Source organism: Oryx dammah, unplaced genomic scaffold, assembly GCF_014754425.2.
Source record: "Oryx dammah isolate SB20612 unplaced genomic scaffold, SCBI_Odam_1.1 HiC_scaffold_10, whole genome shotgun sequence".
In the NCBI taxonomy this organism is placed as follows: domain Eukaryota; kingdom Metazoa; phylum Chordata; class Mammalia; order Artiodactyla; family Bovidae; genus Oryx; species Oryx dammah.
The window spans coordinates 82,072,571-82,089,410 of NW_024070194.1; the positions used below are offsets into that span (position 1 = coordinate 82,072,571).

The 16,840-nt window shown below is 40.9% G+C and overlaps 1 protein-coding gene across 1 annotated transcript in view; it reads left to right on the top strand.

Moving 5' to 3' along the window:
* TMX4 (thioredoxin related transmembrane protein 4) overlaps positions 1-15,354 on the top strand; it is a 63,691-nt gene extending 48,337 nt beyond the window's left edge. Inside the window, exons 6-8 of the mRNA XM_040248325.1 lie at positions 319-420; positions 9,401-9,464; positions 11,064-15,354. Coding sequence (XP_040104259.1) covers positions 319-420; positions 9,401-9,464; positions 11,064-11,428 — 531 coding nt within the window. The 3' untranslated portion in view covers positions 11,429-15,354. The remainder of the gene's footprint in view (positions 1-318; positions 421-9,400; positions 9,465-11,063) is intronic.
* The last annotated feature ends 1,486 nt before the right edge of the window (positions 15,355-16,840 follow it).

Here is a 16,840-nt window from a genome sequence, read left to right on the forward strand (position 1 = left end):
AAAAAATCTCATGATGGAAGAAGGATAAACAATCCTACCAGAGTTCTGTTTGGTCATTAACTTCAAAGAAGTATGACTCTTACTAGATACGACCTTGATTTTTACTCTCAGATTCTCAGTGTTATAAAATCTGACTTGCTCTTGAAAAATAATATAGATGTATAATCTGCTGGATGATCTTTGTGGGAGCTCATATAAATAGAACTGTAGACTTGAGTTAAGTGGTAAAGAGGGAGATTCAAACATTTTTAGTTCTCTTTATAAATATGTTGGGTTTTTTTTTTTTTTTTTTTTTAACTTTTTTTCTTCTGTTTACAGCATCTTCACAACTATTTCACAGTGACCCTTGGAGTTCCTGCTTGGTGTTCTTACTTCTTTTTTGTGATAGCCACCTTGATTTTTGGCCTTCTCATGGGTCTGGTAAGAGATAACGTGAATCTCTTTTCTTGTCTTTAGAGCCAGTTGGTTTCATGCAAAACTAGAAAGCAGCCAAGAAAGAAAAAGCACATAAATAAACATCATTTTGTGTATAATCTAAGCAGTTAAATGACATTTGCTTGTATGATACTACTTTCAATGGAGATTTGAGATATAATGGAAAATTCATTAAATTATTATCCCCCAATCCCCCCTCTTAAATATTCTGAAGATATGTGCCACCCAAAATATAGGCAGTGTTGAAGAGAGAAATAGAGACTTAACTTGAGTTGATAAGTTAGTTTCCAAGACAACTGAGTCAGCTGTGACTTCACATATTGCCTACTTGATTAGAACACTATTGCGATAAGGCCAAAGCTGTGAATTTGTTCCTTGGGTGAGCAAGATGATTTTTCCTATTTGTATCCTCAAATTGAAAATCTAAATATGACCAGCTTCTTATACATATTCTCCAGTTTTCCCAAGGTAGATTTTGTAAGATAGTGTGGATTTTAAAAAAATCACAATCATTGTTATGTGAAAAAATGAGACACAAACCATATCACTACGTCTTCTTTGAATCTGAAAATCCCTATCCATCAGGTATCTGTATACTTTCTTCCTAGACTTTTAGATAGGGCTTGGAATAATTTTATACTTTATACTTGATTATATGGGAACTGTAAATGCTTGAGTGTGTTTTTCCCTTGGTTATATATTTTTGAAATCTTTCTCTTTACCTACTCTTGATCAATTTGAGCTTTAAACTCAAGAAGTTCATAAAAGTTATTATACTATATACTAATCACATAGCTCTTGAACACTATATTATAAATAGGAATAATTAATGACTAAAAGTTTATAGGAAAAGGATCACCCTTTAGGTAAGTTTGTCTTAGAGTCTGTCCTTACATTTTGTAATGTATTTTAGCTCTTTTGCATGGTCTTTTAAAAAATAAACTTAAGGAAAATATTAGCAGTCACCTTTATAGCAAGCCATAACTTGGTGCTACAAAGTCATATTCCAGGGTGCCAAGGAGGCTTGATTTTATTTTGCCATGAGTATGCTTACCTCATATATGGTTTGTATTTGTCATTTGACTGCTGATGTTAATTTCATGGGTAGGGATAGAACTTAAGTAGTCCTGGGTAATTCAGTAGTCCCGGGTATGCTCCATTCTGCTGTATTAATCTTATTGCTAATTACCGTGTCCTTAGTCCTCTGGCCTAAAATAATTTGACTTTGGATATAACTTTGTGGATAGCAATGTATTTCTCCCATCTGCTGTCTACTCTGGAGCTGCATGAGTGTGTGGCTTCTGTACGGGAAACAATATGAGATCCTGGGTGATTCTGAGATGGAGTTATCCTGGATGTAGTTGAGTATGGGCCTATTGGAAGTGAAAGTGAAGTCGCTCAGTGGTGTCCGACTCTTTGTGTCCCCAGGGACTGTGGCCTACCAGGCTCCTCCGTCCATGGGATTTTCCTGGCAAGAATACTGGAGTGGGTTGCCATTTCCTTCTCCAGGAGACCTTCCCGACCCAGGGATTGAACCCGGGTCTCCCACATTATAGGCAGACACTTTACTGTCTTAGCCACCAGGGAAGTCCAACATTGAAAACTCTTCTCAGCATAAATAGTTTAGAATTTTATTTTCGAGGTTGACTTTAAGTTGAAAAAGTCAGGCCTGTCTGGGCCCTAAGTTTATTTGGAAACTGAGTCAAATTATCAGTGTAGGAAGGTTATTAGAGACTTGATCTGAAGAAGGGAGTTGATTCTAGACTATTCAAGTGACCAAGTGATACTGTTCCCTTAAAGAAGTTGGGAAGAGAACGTAATTTAAGGAAATAATAATTTCAAAGCAGTAATAGATTCATATGTTTTCTATGAATACATTTCCGTAAAACAGCAAGCATGTATCTCTGCTCAACATGCATTTTCTGCACCTGTAATGTGTGTTGAAAGTGACACAACAACTAGAAGCTTTGCTTTCAGAGAGGTCTCAGGATCACTGATCCCTGTCACCTTTGCCTTTAACTGGGGACTGAAAGCAAGGCATGGGTGTTGTCATGTGGAGCCTGATCTCGGTGACGTCAGAGGGTCTCCTTCCTTTTGTGAGTCATCAATTCAGTTCAGTTCAGTCGCTCACTCATGTCCCACTCTTTGCAGCCCCATGGACTGCAGAACGCCAGGCCTCCTTGTCCATCACCAACTCCCAGAGTTCACTCAAACTCAAGTCCATCGAGTCGGTGATCCATCCAACCATCTCATCCTCTGTTGTCCCCTTCTCCTCCTGCCCTCAATCTTTCCCAGCTTCAAGGGATTTTCTAATGAGACAGTTCTTTGTGTCAAGTGGTTAAAGTATTGGAGTTTCAGCTTCAACATCAGTCCATCTAATGAATATTCAGGATGATTTCCTTTAGGATGGACTGGTTTGATCTCCTTGCTGTCCAAGGGACTCTCAAGAGTCTTCTCCAACACCACAGTTCAAAAGCATCAATTCTTTGGTGCTCAGTTTTCTTTATAGTCCAATTCTCACGTCCATACATGACTACTGGAAAAACCATAGCTTTAACTAGAAGGACCTTTATTGGCAAAGTAATGTCTCTGCTTTTTAATATGCTGTCTAGGTTGGTCATAGCTTTTCTTACAAGGAGCAAGCATCTTTTAATTTCATGGCTGTAGTCACCGTCTGCAGTGATTTTGGAGCCCAAGAAAATAAACTCTGTCTCTGTTTCCATTGTTTCTCCATCTATTTGCCATGAAGTGATGGGACCGGATGCTATGATCTTCGTTTTCTAAATGTTGAGTTTCAAGCCAGCTTTTTCACTCTCCTCTTTCACTTTCTTCAAGAGGCTCTTTAGTTCCTCTTCACTTTCTGCCATAAGGGTGGTGTCGTCTACATACCTGAGGTTATTGATATTTCTCCTGGCAATCTTGATTTCAGCTTGTGCTTCATCCAGCCCAACATTTTGTGTGATGTACTCTGCATGTAAGTTAAATAAGCAGGGTGACAATACACACCCTTGACGTACTCCTTTCCCAATTTGGAGGCGGTCTGTTGTTCCATGTCCGATTCTAGCTGTTGTTTCTTGACCTGCATACAGATTTCTCAGGAGGCAGTTCAGGTGGTCTGGTATTCCCATCTCTTTAAGAATTTTCCACAGTTTATTGTGATCCACACAGTCAAAGGCTTTGACATAATCAATAAAGCAGAAGTAGATGTTTTTCTGGTATTCTCATGCTTTTTCAATGATCCAATGGATGTTGGCAATTTGATCTCTGGTTCCTCTGCCTTTTAAAACCCAGCTTGAACATCTGGGTTTTCATGGTTCCTGTACTGTTGAAGGCTGGCTTGGAGAATTTTGAGCATTACTTTGCTAGTGTGTGAAATGAGTGCAGTTGTCTGGTAGTTTGAACCTTCTTTGACATTGCCTTTCTTTGAGATTGGAATGAAAACTGACCATTTCTAGTCCTGTGGCCACTGCTGAGTTTTCCAAGTTTGCTGGCAACCTTAAATTAATTAATTAACAAAAAAATAACACTTGATAAAATATTTCAACCATTACTAGTCTCAATAAAGACAGCAAAAAAAAAAAAAAAACCAAACTAGCAGTCTTGCTTTGACTTCCCATCTTTTAAAATTATGGAAAAAAAGAAAGATGTAATGGTGAGGCTTATGGGAAACAAAGACTTGATCAGGAAATCACTGCTCTATGGGAAACGTAGAGTGCAACACTTTCGCAGCATCTTTTAGGATTTGAAATAGCTCAACTGGAATTCCATCACCTCCACTAGCTTTGTTTGTACTGATGCTTGCTAAGGCCCTCTTGACTTTGCATTCCAGGATGTCTGGCTCTAGGTGAGTGATCACACCATCATGGTTATCTGGGTCATGAAGTTTTTTTTTGTATAGTTCTGTGTATTCTTGCCACCTCTTCTTAATGTCTTCTGCTTCTGTTGGGCCCATACCATTTCTGTCCTTTATTGTGCCAATCTTTGCATGAAATGTTAATATGTGCATTGGCCAGGATTGGCACGACGTTTCCCATAGAGAAGTGATTTCCTGATCAAGTCTTTCTTTCCCATAAGCCTCACCATTACGTCTTTCTTTTTTTTTCCATAATTTTAAAAGATGGGAAGTCAAAGCAAGACTGCTAATTTTGTTTTTGTTTGCTGTCTTTATTGAGACTAGTAATGGTTGAAATATTTTATCGTGTTATTTTTTTTGTTAATTAATTAATTTAAATGGAGGCTAATTACTTTACAGTATTGTAGTGGTTTTTGACGTACATTGACATGAATCAGCCATGGGTGTACGTGTATTCTCCATCCTGAACCCCCCTCCCACTTCCCTCCCCATCCCTCAGGGTCATCCCAGTGCACCAGCCCTGAACGCCCTGTCTCATGCCTCAGGGTCATCCCAGTGCACCAGCCCTGAAAGCCCTGTCTCATGCCTCAAACCTGGACTGGTGATCTATTTCAGATATGGTAATAAACATATTTCAATGCTATTCTCTCAAATCACCCCACCCTCACCTTCTCCTAGAGTCCAAAAGTCTGTTCTTTACATCTGTGTCTGTTTTGCTGTCTCACAAATAGCATAATTATTACCATCTTTCTAAAGTCCATATATATGTGTTACTATACTGTACTGGTGTTTTCCTTTCTGACTTACTTCACTTTGTATAATAGGTTCCAGTTTCATCCACCTCATTAGAACTGATTCAAATGTAGTCTTTTTAATGGCTGAGTAATATTCCATTGTGTGTATGTACCACAGCTTTCTTATCCATTTGTCTGCTGATGGACATCTAGGTTGTTTCCATGTCCTGGCTATTATAAACAGTGCTGCGATGAACACTAGGGTACACGTGTCTCTTTCAGTTCTGGTTTCCTCAGTGTGTGTGCCCAGCAGTGGAATTGCTGGGCCGTATGGCAGTTCTATTTCCAGTTTTTTTTAAGGAACCTTCACACTGTTCTCCATAGTGGCTATACTAATTCCAGGTTATTTTTCACATGTAACCCAAGGGCTCAGTTTTAGAAATGAAGTCTATATTCTGCACTTTAAACCAACACGGGGAAGGCCCATAAGTGTCATCAGATTGCTCTGGTTGCGTCACTTTCTGATGTCGGCAACTGTGCTTTGAAGGATGGAAAACAGCAAAGCTGCGGACAGGCAGAAAAGCCATGGAATATACGGGCAGCAAACTTTTGCATCTCTTATATGGTCTCCATTTCAGTTGGTGTAGATACTGTCTGAATTTTGCAACTTGGGTGAACCATTTTTCTATTGGGTTGGCCAGTAGTTCATTTGGGTTTTCCCTAAGATCTTGTGGGAAAACTGAAATGAACTTTTTTGGTCAACCCAGTATATGCTGCTGACTGCTTCCTAGCACAGAGCTTGCACAGAGAGGGTCTCCAGTATCAGGAGGTGTAGCTCTCACTCTCTATGAAAGATGGCAAATCTGTCTGCTCTCCTCTTTTAGATGCCTGGCTGTCTGCTAAGCTGAAACCTGAAAATCTAACTGTTGGAGGGAAGGAGAGGAGGGTACCATTCCTGTATAGGCCGTCTTTGTAAACAGTGCCATGTTTAGTGGTCAGAAAGTGGCCCATCACGAGAGGGTGGTTCTGTAGACTGGAAAATAGACCCTGAACTGATGGAACAAGAAGATTTTCCTCCCAATTTCTGGGAAGGAGGACGGTGTAATGGAGTTACGTAGTATTAGAGACTTGAAACAGCCCTTAGTGGTAGACTGACTCCAGACTTATCCTTTTGAGAGAGTGCAAGTGAGAAAACAGTGAAGTGACTTGCCCAGGGTCATACAGCTGACAGGGTTGAGGCTGGTGTCCCATAAGACTCTTCTAGGTCCCCTTACCTAGCATTCTAGATGGCCCAGGTATCTCACGGGTGGGACTTACTCCCTTCCAGGCTTTGTTGTAAATGCCAATTATTTGTCACTGGCAGGTGTTTCTTCCTTCCTTTGCAATGTGACCAAGCCAAAAATTTTCGCTTCAGTTGGTATTAAGAGAGGCAAAAGGAAAAAGAAAGTCACAAAAAAGCATTGTGTTCAGTGAATAGCTCCTATAAGCATGTGGCTATCATTTGGTTTTCAGACTCTGTCTTTTCAGGTGGAAGTATTTTCCTCTTTGTTGTTCACATCAGTTTAACAGCTTAGAGCTTGCTCCTCTCCAACCCTTGGTGCTTCGTGCATCCCACTGCCCTGCACATGGGTTTCCTCTGTCTGTCATTTGGGCATTTCTCTGGATCCAAGCTCCAATACTTTGGCCGCCTGATGCAAAGAGACCCTGATGCTGAGAAAGATTAAAGGCAGGAGGAGAAGGGGATGACAGAGGATGAGATGGTTGAATGGCATCACTGACTCAGTGGGCATGAGTTTGAGTAAACTCCAGGAGATAGTGAAGGACAGCAAAGCCTGGCGTCCTGCAGTCCATGGGGTCGCAGAGTCGGACATGAGTGAGCGACTGAACAACAACTGTATCCAAGAGCCTCTGTGTGCAGTGTGGTGCTGCTTACATGAGTCAGACTACTGGGGGTGCCCGTCCTCTCCTGACCCTGTCCAGGGCCCCAAAGGCCATCGCTCCCAAGTGGTAATTCTGGATCCTTCCCCACCCCCAGAACTGGTTGTTGTCTCCTTATCTCTGAAGTATCTATCAAAGAGCTTTCTTCATTTTTTATGAGTTCCCTGTTACATATTGCTTTACAACTTCCTTTTTTTATCTTTTTCTGAACCCTTCCCCCCAGATCTTAACAGGATATCTTAAATGTAATGAACCAAATATTAAGTAAAGTAATAAATGAATATGTAGGTGGTAATAGTCAAAGTGAGTTACTCATTTGATGTTTATAAAATTGAATCAAAAGGACATGACTTTGGAGTTTAAAAATTTTTGAACCCCTTAAATTTATGAAGTACTGTTCTGTTTTAAACATTGGGCAGTTGTTCACGGTGAAGGTGAAGCCCAGGAGTTAGTTCAGTACAGGAGAACCAGTGCAGCCCTTCTCAGCGGGCGGCTTCCTCCTGCGCTGGTCTCTCTCTGCTACGCGGTACTGTGTGGAGGCCATGTGGAGGGTGTAGGGAGCGAGGGACCCCGACTACCTCAGCCCAGTTTCACACATCTTCCCGTCAGTTTCATCATCGCAGCCCACAGTACGGGTGTGGAACGTGAGCCAGAATGAACCTTCCTCTAGGAAGCCTGTAGTTTATCAAGGGAAACAGCTTATTAGTAGTAAGTAGAAAGTGAGTCAATGCTGCAATCAAGGTTGGAGGTGAAGCCAGTCAATCACTCTTTAAAATAAGATCTAGTTCACATCATTGATGTGTTTTCTCACAGTTTGTCTCTCTAGTAATTTCTTTTTATTATTATTATTTTCCCATTGCTTTTTTTTTAAAATTGAAGGCTAATTACTTTACAGTATTCTGGTGGTTTTTGCCATACATTCACATGAATCAGCCATGGGTGTACATGTGTTCCCCATCCTGACCCTCCCTCCCACCTCCCTCCCCATCCCATCCCTCAGGGTCCTGCCAGTGCACCTCTAGTAATTTCTTACAGCACTCTTAGTAATTCTACGCCCTGAAATACTCTTCCACATAATCAGGAGTTTCCCACTGGTGAGGGACAACCCATATACAGACTCATTTTATTTATCATACTGTTGTTCAGTTACCAAGTCATGTCCGACTCTACACTACCCCATGGACTGCAGCACTCCAGGCTTCCCTGTCCCTCACCATCTCCCACAGTTTCCCAAGTTCATGTCCGTTGACTCAGTGATGCTATCCAACCATCTCATCTTCTGTTGCCCTTTTCTCCTTCTGCCTTCAGTCTTTCCCAGCATCAGGGTCTTTTCCAGTGAGTCAGCTGTTCTGATGGGGTGGCCACAGTATTGGAGCTTCACCTTCAGCATCAGTCCTTCCAAAGAGTGTTCAGACTGGTTTGACCTCCTTGCAGTCCAAGGGACTCTCAAGAGTCTTCTCCAATATCACAGTTCAAAAGCATCAATTCTTCAGTGCTCTGCCTTCTTTATTGTCCAGCTTTCACATCAGTACATGACTACTGGAAAAACCATAGCCTTGACTATATTCACCTTTGCTGGCAAAATGATGTCTTTGCTTTTTAACACGATTATCTGTTTGTTATAGCTTCCCTGCCAAGAAGTAGTTGTCCTCTGATTTCATGGCTTGCAGTCACCATCCTCAGTGGTTTTAGAGCCAAGAAGAGGAAATGTGTCACTGCTTCCACCTTTTCCCCTTCTGTTTGCTGTGTAGTAAAGGGACAGCTCAGAGGTTAAAGCGTCTGCCTACAATGCGGGAGACCTGGGTTCGATCCCTGGGTCGGGAAGATCCCCTGGAGAAGGAAATGGCAACCCGCTCCAGTATTTTTGCCTGGAGAATCCCATGGATGGAGGACCCTGGCGGGCTACAGTCCACGGGGTCACAAAGAGTCAGACACGACTGAGCGGCTTCAGTTCACTTCACTTCGCTTCACAAAGGGACCAGATACCAGGGTCTTAGTTTTCTGAGTGTGGAGTTTTAGGCCAGCTCTTTCACTCTCCTCCTCCATCTTCCCTCATCAAGAGGCTCTTTAGTTCCTCTCTGCTTTCTGCCGTGACAGTGGTATCATTTGCCATAGTAAGGTTTTTTAAAGGATCACTTCAGACTTGGCTGAGAGTGTCTGTTTTCTTATACTTGCTTATTAATTCATTTGTTTTTTGTGGACTGTGTGTATACATTTGACTTTGTGACCTCTATCTGAAATTAATAGTGTTTTCCAGCATTATATCCACATTTGAAAAATAGAAAATTCTTAATTTTACCCTTGCCTTGTTTTTGGACTTTTGACCAATTGCTCTGTATTTATGTATGAATATCTGGTTATAGAAGCAAGGCCTAACTTTAAGGTTGTTTGGTAATAAGTGTCCTATTCACTCACTGTAAAATCACTGTTTTCCCTCCAGGTCTTGGTAGTAATATCTGAATGTTTCTACTTGCCACTTCCAAGGAATATATCTGAACAGTCTGGTAAGTATGACAAGTTTATGAGATAGAGTATCTTTAGAAGTCCGTGGTATGCCCTTCTGTGCTCATAGTGAATTTCCCTGTGGTTTGCTGGTGACCAAACCATCACCACCACCAAATTCCTTGAAATGTGTTCTCTAGATAGATTTGAGCAAGAATTCTTTTATTTCCTCTCTTCCATTAAAGAACATTTTATTTTGGCCATTACTTTTTCCCTTGAATTGTATGCCCTTCATTAATCAGTTGACATGTTTTCCTTCATTCAAACTGGGATGAGCTAGGCAGGAGGGGAAGTGGCACTCACTGAGTTTCTCCTGTATACCAATAATGACTCTGAGCCATAAAAGCAGTCTTCCCAAATCCTTTCACTACTTCACACTGTTTTGGGGACCAAATACCCCTGGATTTCCATGCTTTTATTCCTGTTGTTTACAGAAAGACTTTGTTTTCTTGGCCATACTTGTGTCCTGTGGGATCTTTCTTTCCTGACCAGGATTGTACCTACAGAGTCCTAACCATTGGACCGCCAGAGAAGTGTTGAAGACTAATGAGACTTTGTAATTGTTGACTTTTACATGAGTTTAACTAAATAAGCTTATATTTCTTTTTTAATTCTTAAAGTTTTTAAGGCTTTCAGACTTCATATATAAACTATGTTATATTCCTTAGAATTCTTAAAAGTAACAGAATCCCAGTTTAAAGTAACTTAGGGGAAAAAAGAAACATCTATTAGTTTACAAAGCTGAAAAATCCAAGGATGTTCTGGTTTCATGCTCAGCCCAAAGATAATAGGTTTCTGTCTCTATGAAGCTGATTCAGTGGCTTTCAACAGCCCCAACTCACATTTCATCAGTTTAACAATCCCTGTAGAAGGAGAGAAAGTTTTCCTCCTCACTCTGGCCAAAAATTCTTGGACAGGACTCCCAACTGGCTCTGCTTAAGTCAGAGTTTGAACCAATCACCATGACCAGTGAGTGTTTAAAAACTGCTGAGCATTCTACAAGGTGCATAACACAGAGCACAGAGGGACTTTTGCTCTCCATGCCCCTGGGCTGTGCCCAAGTCAGCTTGGTCAGAGAGTCTCCAGAGAGAGGTGGAGACACCCTGGGTGGGGCTAGGATGCCATCCAGAGATCTGTCCTTTGCAGTAACATGGTTTCAAGATGGAGAAAGCCATCCTGTGCCTCACTGTTTCATTTCACAGCAAAATGCAATCGACTGCTGAATGACCTTTTTAAAATTGAAGTATAGTTGATGTTGTATTTGTTTCACATATATAATAGAGTTGATTCATTATTTTTATAGGTTATACTCCATTTTAAGTTATCATACTGGTTATATCTTTATGCTGTATATTACATTCTTGTATCTTGTAGATTTTATACCTTGTAGCTTGTACCTCTTTTCCTCTTCCCCTGTCTTGCTCCTCCGGTTGGTAACCACTAGTTTGTTGAGTCGGTACAAAGCATTAGCTTGTATGAGTCTGTTTCTGTTTTATAATATTCATTCATTTGTTTTAGTTTTTTAGATTCTACATACTAGTGACAGCATTTTGAATGCCCATTGTTTAATCAGAGACTGTTGCCCTCTCTTTCTTCTGCAGAGCAGAATCTCAGGTCGGAGGAGGTTCATTTAACTGAACAGTTGCAGGATGTAGAGGAGGAAAAGGATGATTCAAATGAAGAAGAGAACAAGGACAGCCTTGTAGATGACGAGGACGAGAAAGAGGACCTTGGTTATGAAGAGGAAGCAGAGGAGGAAGAGGAGGACGGCCCGGCTGCTGGTGGGGACATGGAGAAGAGTGATGCCCGGGACCCGGAACCCCCGAGGGAGGCCCAGGAGGACGAGGGGTCCGGTGAGGTGGGAGATGACAGCCTGGAGCAGCCCTGCCCGGCTGGCACAGAGGCGCTGGGAGACTCACTGAGACAGCGCAGAAGTCAGCATGCTGACGAGGGACCGTCGGCCTAAGGACACTGTTTCCAAGAATACAGACCAAGAGAATATGTTAACTTCCCCTTTTGTCTGCAGTTTAAACCAAATTCTTATTTTCTTTTTGAATGAGCAAGCTTCTCTTAAACAGTAATCTTTAGCCATTTAGTCTCATGGCATTCAGCCTCGTGTACGTTAGGGAGAATCTTTCAGGCGTGACAGTCAGGATGCAGAAAAGCAAACGTGGTGCTAGGGTCTGTTTGGGGCCGAGGTGAGCACACATTGGTTTACTCGGGGCTACAGAGCTCTGACCAGAGAACGCGGTCCCCAGCGTCAGGAGCACTGTTACAGGCACAGACAGGGCTGCAGGCCCTTACTGTGAGAGCAGGGCAAGCTGAGCACCCTGAGTGGAGCAGACATCTTGCTTCCTCTTGTTTGAGTATTGATTTTTGTCAAACTGTAAGAAACATCAGGCACCATATACACGGGTACTTTTTAGAAATAGAAGCTGAGAGGGCCTTGGAGATTATTGTAGAAAAAAGCTTGGAAATGTTCCTAACTCTGAACCTCCCTTCTTGTGTTTTATTTCTTACCTTTAACATTTCCAGTTTTCCCACCATGGGCCTGTGGGCTCCTCACCCTCTGAACAACACTTCCTCAGTGAGAGGACTCGGGCAGCTGTCAGCTCGATATTAGCTGTGTTTGTTTTGCCTTAAGGGTTTAGATAATCAAGCAGCACAGCCCATGAAGCCATGACTGCCAAGCGTCTCAAACAAAATGTAACCTTCGGAGAATCAAAAGGAAGTAGCAGTTTTACAGGAGAGATTTTGGTTGTTTTTAGCCAAAACGTAGTCTTTTAAAATTTTTTTCCAAAAGCTCCTTTAGCAATATTCTTTGAAGCCAGAAATCTCCTACATCTTGCCAGTACAAGGTAATCTTATGATGAAAACTTGAATACTGTGTTGTTTTGTTTCCATTTCAAGGGGTCCCTTGGCTCTTGAACCAGCTTAATAATAACTGAAAAAACATTTCTGATTTTCCTTCACTGATACGTTTTTGATGAAAGAACTAACGAAAGTGTGTATCTGAAAATGAAAGGTTTGATTTTGTTTCCTTCTTATCTTGTAAAGAATTTTACTTCTATAAATCTCAATACTTAGTCTGCTAAAAGTACCCAGGGGGCCCAATGTCCTTTAAAAAATCCATCCATCTATCTGATTTATGTCTTAGAATAAATTCATAATATTAGATTCCAAGCTTATGAAAGGTGTCTAAAGTTTATTGTACACCCCTTGAGTCCAGATAGTACAAGTTTATGGACTTCTAAAAGCTTCTGTCATTTTTTTTCTTTTTATTTTTTATTGAAGGATAATTGCTTTACAGAATTTTGTTGTTTTCTGTCAAACCTCAACATGAATCAGCCATGGGTATACATACACCCCTTCCCTTTTGAACCTCCCTCCCATCTCCCTGCCCATCCCAGCCCTCTAGGTTGATTCAGAGCCCCTGTTTGAGTTTCCTGAGCTATACAGAAAATTCCCATTGGCTATCTAGTTTACATATGATAATGTAAGTTTCCATGTTACTCTGTCATCTTTAAGAAGAAATATGCAGTACACTGCTATCTGCTGTTTAGATAACCCTTACCTTGTATTAACTTTGAACATGGGCTCACTGGAGGAGGGGGAGGTTCTGAAACTCTGCCCTGGTGTGGCTGAATGAGCCTATTGCAAGCCTCACACAAAGGGAGTTTTTATTCTGACAGAATCCAGTTTTTAGAGGTGGTTATCTTTCATCTTCCCACTTAGTCACCTGATAGTCTCATCCCCCGGTGTGATGATGTTAGAGTTGCTGATAATTTTTCTTTTTAGACAGCAACACAGTCTCGAGCTTGAGGCCATCACAGAACAGGCTGGGAAGACCTTGACTTGTGCTCGCTTCTCGCCCGCCCACCATCTGGGGCTCTGACACCCCACCCAAAGTACCAGTTCCAGTGGTACCTCCAGGGAGGCCGCTCCATCTCCCTGATACCAGGAAGCCTTTCTGGAGCAGAGACAAGCTGAACCTGCCCTCCTGGCACTGGATTCTGTTTCTTTTCTAATCAGCTGAAAAAATTTTTCAAAGATAACTGAATTCAAGTTCAACAGTATGGAATAAGAAAGGCTTCATAGTTTGGCTTTTCTGTATGATACTTCGCTCCAAGCCCCCTCCCTCATATTTAAATAATTCTTTTCCTGTAAGTGAAGTATTTTACTAAAGGGGACGGAATGAAGAAATAAAATCTACTTTGGCTTTTTATAAATGTAAGGCCAATTTCCAGTTGGACTTCTGATAGTACTTAATTATATAATAAGAAATATGTATTTTCTTTCTCAACAATACTTTAAAAAAAATAGAGGAAGAGGAGAAAACAGTTTGGAGATGTGGATTCATTAAAAGTTGAAGTATTTGCTATGGGGACTGTTTTTACAGTTTTTTTTTTTTTTAAATATTCTGATGAGAGATGTACACAATCAAATTTAATTTCTTTCCACTTGTAACTTTTAAGATCATTTTAAGTTCCTCCTGAATATAAAACTAAAGGAAAATATCAACCCAAAATAACTTTAAATTAGATTAACATTTCAATAGGAGTTGATAGATTTTTCCTATAGGTAATATATTTAATCCAGAAGTCAAGTGCATAGAAATATGATTTTGATTCAAAAAATAAATTATCATATCTCCCTGTATTGCAATGTCAGTTAGTTACAGAATATCAAAGTTAGGTGAATTAAAGAAACTTCATTTGGGAATGGGTGCAGAGCCTTCTGTGTGAGAAGTGAGAGCAGAGTGCCTGTTCACTGGTTAGAGGGAAAGTTTGAAACCTCCAGTTACTGTTTCCTTGCTTTCTTCCTTTTATTATTTATCTCTTGGCAAACGACCCCAGCTTGCTTTGAGTTCTCATTCTGAAGCAACATATAGGCAGTCTACTTCTTTCTTTCCCATTAAACTGTAAGTGTGAATGGATAAGAAGCTGGTTCATTCAACTCACATGGCTTGAACCCATGAGTACAAACCTGCCGCTTTATCTTGGCACAAGATCCCAGTTAGCCACAAGCCTCTCTGACTACAAGAAGAAATCCAAAATTACTACTGTGATAAAAAACAAGCAAGCGTTGGTCAGGCTGACACTGATGGTGGAGGAAGCTAAATTTTGACTCTTTTATGGCCCAAATCCTTGTTGATAGTTTTAAGGCAAGTACTTGGCATGTGACTTTTTATTACCAAATCTTTTAAGAGTGGAGCCTGATTTACAGAATGAGAAACATTAAAGAGTCCAAAGAAGAGTAGAAATGATAAGACGTACCTGAGCTTTTAGCCTAAAACCTTAAATTGGCATGAAGTAAGAAAAGGAAGGGGAGACTGGTGCTTTTTAAAATGTGTATCAGTAGTTTCCTTATGTCCTTTATCTCAGTGTTAAAGTGTTATTTCTGCCAGTATTATAAATGCGTGGTTCACCCATCCTTTCAAATAATAACATTTGGGAAAATGGTGATGTAAATCGTCTGTGCCAATAGAAAAGTTTCTTCTCGTTCAGTATCTGTTTACATCAGTCTACATTATGATCCCCTTTAGAAGATTATAGCTTATCTTGAAAACCAAAAGTGGAGTCAAGTCAGATCGATCTGGATGGGGCAGCTTTTTTAACATCTTTCCTGAGCCATGAGGTTTGCTTGAAAGGCCTTTGATAGTTTCAGATCAGGACACATGGCCTTCAGATGGCTTATTCTCAGTGAAACTTCATGTGAACTGTGACGTATATATGTGACTCATACAACTTTAACATGTTTCTGGTGTATTTTTATCATATTTGTTACTAAGCAGTGCAAATGTAGCTTCTTCATGCAAATGTAGCTTTATACTAAAAATACTATTTATTTGTATTGCAATCCATTATAAATTTGTTATTTATATTCTTGTAATTGTCCAATTTTTTAACCTAGTGATACTTACTTTTCTCTTCATCTGTATTTTCCTCAAATGGCATCAGCAGCAACTGGAGTAAGAGATCAAGATATGAGCCTCAAGCAGTACATTGCCTGAATTACAGATCACCTTATCACAGAATTGTATGTGATCCTTGATGATATTTGTTTTCATTTTATTGTAAATTTCCACTTGCATCAAAACCTAATGATGGTGATAACTAAGTAAAAAGAAAACAAAAGTTCTTCTTCATACAAGAAATTCACAGAAGTCATTTGCCTAGGCAGTGAAAAATACTACTTTGTTAAAAAGTAATTTTCATGTGTTCTTCCTCCATCCTGTCTGTTCATTGTTCCTTTCTTCCTCTTTGACTTGATGAATCCCAAACCCTTGCTTTAGCTTCTTTGAGAGGTTCACAGAAACTCAGGAATGAATGTAAAGATCCAAGGCTTTCTCCTCATCGTAGTTGTTGTGTTGCCTATGGAATCTCGCTACCCTCAGGTCCCCTCTTTCCTGAGGTTTGGAAGTGGTTGGCACTGGAGCAGATGGCAAGGAATGCTAATAACCCTTTGGGACACTGAGCTGACCTGGTCTCCTGGGCCATTCAAAATACTGCACCTGACCCTTGTCAGTATAGCAGTGGAAAAGCCCACAAGACAGATTCCCTCAGAGACTGGGGTGAAATAATGGAATTAAGAGTTTTCATTTTTGAAAGATGTTAGGGACATGTGTGGGCTTCCCTGTTAGCTCAGCTGGTAAAGAATCCGCCTGCAATACAGGAGACCCCAGTTCAATTCCTGGGTCAGGAAGATCCCCTGGAGAAGGCATAGGCTACCCAGTATTCTTGAGCTTCCCTGCTGGCTCAGATGGTAAAGAATGCACTTGGAATGTGGGAGACCTGGATTCAATCCCTGGGTTGGGAAGATGCTGTCCTGGAGGAGGGCATGGCAAACCACTCAGTATTCTTGCCTGGAGAATTCCATGAACAGAGGAGCCTGGCGGGCTGCAGTCCATGGAGTCACAAAGAGCTGGACACAACTAAACAACTAAGCACACAGGGACATGTAGTAAGAACAAAATGATTAAACTTCCATATGACCAAGTCCTTAGAGAAACTCGCTCAGCATGCTAATGGGAGAACAACCACTATGTGGTGTCTTGACCTACTTGAACTTGGTCATACATCCTTGATTGGAGCAAAGCCTGCAGCTTTTGAAACCAACATTGAAATGCAATCCCCTTCTTTGCTCCAGTCTTCAAGGTTCTTTGAAACCTATTCCACAATAATAGGTTATGTCTTCTTAGGACATGTGACCCTCTTGAGACTTAGAACAGGATTAGACAGTCTAGCCTGTATTAGTTCAGTTGCTCAGTCATGTCCGACTCTTTGCGACCCCGTGGACTGCAGCACACCAGGCCTCCCTGTCCATCACCAATTCCCGGAGTCTACCCAAACTCATGTCCATTGAGTCAGTGATGCCA